At 46.4% G+C, this 4,209-nt stretch overlaps 1 protein-coding gene across 2 annotated transcripts in view; it reads right to left on the bottom strand.

Moving 5' to 3' along the window:
* The window catches only part of crhr1 (corticotropin releasing hormone receptor 1), a 47,800-nt gene that overhangs the window by 7,558 nt on the left and 36,033 nt on the right, over positions 1 to 4,209 (bottom strand). For both annotated transcript variants that reach the window (XM_046039483.1, XM_046039474.1), the window contains 2 exons: positions 3,514 to 3,574; positions 608 to 680 (listed from right to left, as the gene is read on the bottom strand). In XM_046039483.1, coding sequence (XP_045895439.1) covers positions 608 to 680; positions 3,514 to 3,574 — 134 coding nt within the window. The remainder of the gene's footprint in view (positions 1 to 607; positions 681 to 3,513; positions 3,575 to 4,209) is intronic.

Here is a 4,209-nt window from a genome sequence, read left to right as displayed (position 1 = left end):
TATATCTTTAGATAATGTGTCACGGAGGTGCTTAGGCCCCAGAGCAATAACTTCAGTTTTATCTGAGTTTAACATTAGAAAATTACAGGTCATCCAGGTTTTAACATCCTGAAGGCACATTTGAAGTTTAGCTAACTGATGAGTTTCATCTGGTTTGATCGATAGATATAACTGAGTATCATCTGCATAACAATGAAAGTTTATGGAGTGTTTCCTGACAGGTGATATGCTGGACGCTATTCTCCCACAATGCAATGCACAAAGGAAATGGAGCAGCTGGAAAACATAAAACCTGACTGTGGGGAAGGAGAAACCGCTGCAGGTTGTGAATGTCTCTGGCAGCAGCTTTAACGTCTGTTTGATGAACGGCACTCGTCTAATTTATCGTCTGGTTTTTACTGATGTAAAACAAAACCGTTGGTATATGCTACAGCTCCTCCTGATGGTTAGAGGAAGAAAGTCATGTTTAGTTCTAATAATGTGTTCTTACAAAAATCCAGCAGATATCAGTTAATGTAAAACATAAAAAGGCAGAAGAATAAGGAAACTGACACGCCTCCTCTGTCAGAAAGTCACAGTGACGTTATTTAAGGTGGACTGTTCTTACCAACAGGACCAGGATCATGGGGCCTTGGTAGATGTAGTCTGTATAAACGCCTGCCCTCTTCCCAAACCAGCACCTGTCAAACAAAACACAACCAACCATCAGATCTCCGCTGCACACCTGTCACCTCCTCGCCTGGGTGAACCTGACTGCACTCTCCCAGCTGTTAGACTCAGAGACGGGTTCAGGGACGGCGTTCAAGACGAACACTGGTCCACTTTACACAAGATCTCGTTTAACTTTATTGTCCAGTGCCTTAAAAATACAGTGGAATACTTGTTCTCTGGCTTCCCCTGCCTTATTATACACAGTACACAGTCCTGTACACAGTATACAGTCTAGTACACAGTACACATCCAGTACACAGTATACAGTCCTGTACATAGTACAGAGTCCACTACACAGTACACAGTTCTGTACAAAGTATATAGTCCAGTACACAGTACAGAGTCCACTACACAGTACACAGTCCTGTACAAAGTATACAGTCCAGTACACAGTTCTGTACAAAGTATATAGTCCAGTACAGAGTCCACTACACAGTACACAGTCCTGTACAAAGTATACAGTCCAGTATACAGTCTAGTACACAGTATACAGTCTAGTACACAGTATACAGTCCAGTACACAGTCCAGTACACAGTCCTGTACATAGTATAGAGTCTAGTACACAGTACACAGTCCTGTACAAAGTATACAGTAGAATTCACAGTATACAGTCTAGTACACAGTAGAATTCACAGTATACAGTCCAGAATACAGTAGAATTCACAGTACACCGGCAGCACTGTCGGTCTGCCATTACTCCATGGCGGTACCTCTTTGTTTTAAGTCTGGTGGTCGTAGGCAATTGTGCAAGATGCGTTTTGTGCATAGAACGTGACACAGAACAAGGCGAGAGCAGGACGTAGCGAGGCCCCATAGAACGGCGCCATAAGGAGTCCCATTGATTCTATCTCCACACATCTATCGGGGAATGAGTCAGTCAGTTTTAGTGTTAGGGTATGTGACACTTTGTTAACATTTAATTCTACCATTGGTTGTTTTATAGATTATGAGTTTATTTTATTTTTTTATTTTAAGATAAACCTTCCTGTTTGTTCAGAGACATGTCATCCACAGGACTTACCTAGCCAGGCTTATGTGCTAACAAATGGGATATTCTCAACATTTGTGATTAGAATTAGGATTAGTTAACAAGATGTGTAGCTTAACGATAGCCTACTTCATATACAAAACTAGGCAGCTGGCCATTTGTTGAAGCTTGGCTGGTTTGGTTTTCTTCAGTATCACAGTAATCTAGTGATAGTTGTCTGCATATCCATGGGTACGCTGCTAACAGGCTGCTAACAGGAGCTGCTAATAGGAGCTGCTAATAGGAGCTGCTAACAGGCTGCTAACAGTAGCTGCTAACAGGAGCTGCTAATAGGAGCTGCTAAAAGGCTGCTAACAGGAGCTGCTAATAGGAGCTGCTAACAGGCTGCTAACAGGAGCTGCTAACAGGAGCTGCTAATAGGAGCTGCTAATAGGAGCTGCTAATAGGAGCTGCTAACAGTAGCTGCTAACAGGAGCTGCTAATAGGAGCTGCTAAAAGGCTGCTAACAGGAGCTGCTAATAGGAGCTGCTAAAAGGCTGCCAACAGGAGCTGCTAATAGGAGCTGCTAACAGGCTGCTAACAGGAGCTGCTAACAGGAGCTGCTAATAGGAGCTGCTAATAGGAGCTGCTAATAGGAGCTGCTAACAGTAGCTGCTAACAGGAGCTGCTAAAAGGCTGCTAACAGGAGCTGCTAATAGGAGCTGCTAACAGGCTGCTAAAAGTAGCTGCTAACAGGCTGCAAACAGGAGCTGCTAATAGGAGCTGCTAACAGGAGCTGCTAATAGGAGCTGCTAATAGGAGCTGCTAACAGGCTGCTAACAGGAGCTGCTAATAGGAGCTGCTAATAGGAGCTGCTAACAGGCTGCTAACAGTAGCTGCTAACAGTAGCTGCTAACAGGAGCTGCTAAAAGGCTGCTAACAGGAGCTGCTAATAGGAGCTGCTAACAGGCTGCTAAAAGTAGCTGCTAACAGGCTGCAAACAGGAGCTGCTAATAGGAGCTGCTAACAGGAGCTGCTAATAGGAGCTGCTAATAGGAGCTGCTAACAGGCTGCTAACAGGAGCTGCTAATAGGAGCTGCTAATAGGAGCTGCTAACAGGCTGCTAACAGTAGCTGCTAACAGTAGCTGCTAACAGGAGCTGCTAAAAGGCTGCTAACAGGAGCTGCTAATAGGAGCTGCTAACAGGCTGCTAAAAGTAGCTGCTAACAGGCTGCAAACAGGAGCTGCTAATAGGAGCTGCTAACAGGAGCTGCTAATAGGAGCTGCTAATAGGAGCTGCTAACAGGCTGCTAACAGGAGCTGCTAATAGGAGCTGCTAATAGGAGCTGCTAACAGGCTGCTAACAGTAGCTGCTAACAGTAGCTGCTAACAGGAGCTGCTAAAAGGCTGCTAACAGGAGCTGCTAATAGGAGCTGCTAACAGGCTGCTAACAGTAGCTGCTAACAGGCTGCAAACAGGAGCTGCTAATAGGAGCTGCTACAGGAGCTGCTAATAGGAGCTGCTAATAGGAGCTGCTAACAGGCTGCTAACAGTAGCTGCTAATAGGAGCTGCTAACAGGCTGCTAACAGTAGCTGCTAACAGTAGCTGCTAATAGGAGCTGCTACCGGGAGCTGCTAACAGGAGCTGCTAATAGGAGCTGCCAACGGGAGCTGCCACCGGGAGCTGCCACCGGGAGCTGCCACCGGGAGCTGCCACCGGGAGCTGCCAACGGGAGCTGCCAACGGGAGCTGCTAATAGGAGCTGCAAACGGGAGCTGCAAACGGGAGCTGCAAACAGGAGCTGACTCTTTAGTATTCTGATCACGTGACTTACTTCTCATTGTCGTAGTAAAGCTTCCCAAAAGCCCAGGCCACTATGATAGGAAATGGAATACCTGTGAAGAGACACACAGGTGTAAAGGTAAACTTACAGGTAATAGACAGGTACAGGTGACAGACAGGTAAAGCAGTAGACAGATACAGGTGACAGACAGGTAAAGCAGTAGACAGGTACAGGTGACAGACAGGTACAGGTAACAGACAGGTACAGTTAACAGACATGTAAAGCTGTAGACGGGTACAGGTGACAGACAGGTACAGGTGACAGACAGGTACAGATGACAGACAGGTACAGTTAACAGACATGTAAAGCTGTAGACGGGTACAGGTGACAGACAGGTACAGGTGACAGACAGGTAAAGCTGTAGACGGGTACAGGTGACAGACAGGTACAGGTGACAGACAGGTAAAGCTGTAGACGGGTACAGGTGACAGACAGGTAAAACTGTAGACGGGTACAGGTGACAGACAGGTACAGGTGACAGACAGGTAAAGCTGTAGACGGGTACAGGTGACAGACAGGTAAAGCTGTAGACGGGTACAGGTGACAGACGGGTACAGGTGACAGACAGGTGCAGGTGACAGACAGGTACAGGTGACAGACAGGTAAAGCTGTAGACGGGTACAGGTGACAGACAGGTACAGGTGACAGACAGGTAAAGCTGTAGACGGGTACAGGTGACAGACAGGT

This window comes from Micropterus dolomieu, linkage group LG02 (assembly GCF_021292245.1).
Source record: "Micropterus dolomieu isolate WLL.071019.BEF.003 ecotype Adirondacks linkage group LG02, ASM2129224v1, whole genome shotgun sequence".
NCBI lineage: Eukaryota > Metazoa > Chordata > Actinopteri > Centrarchiformes > Centrarchidae > Micropterus > Micropterus dolomieu.
This window is presented reverse-complemented; position numbering and strand designations above follow the sequence as displayed.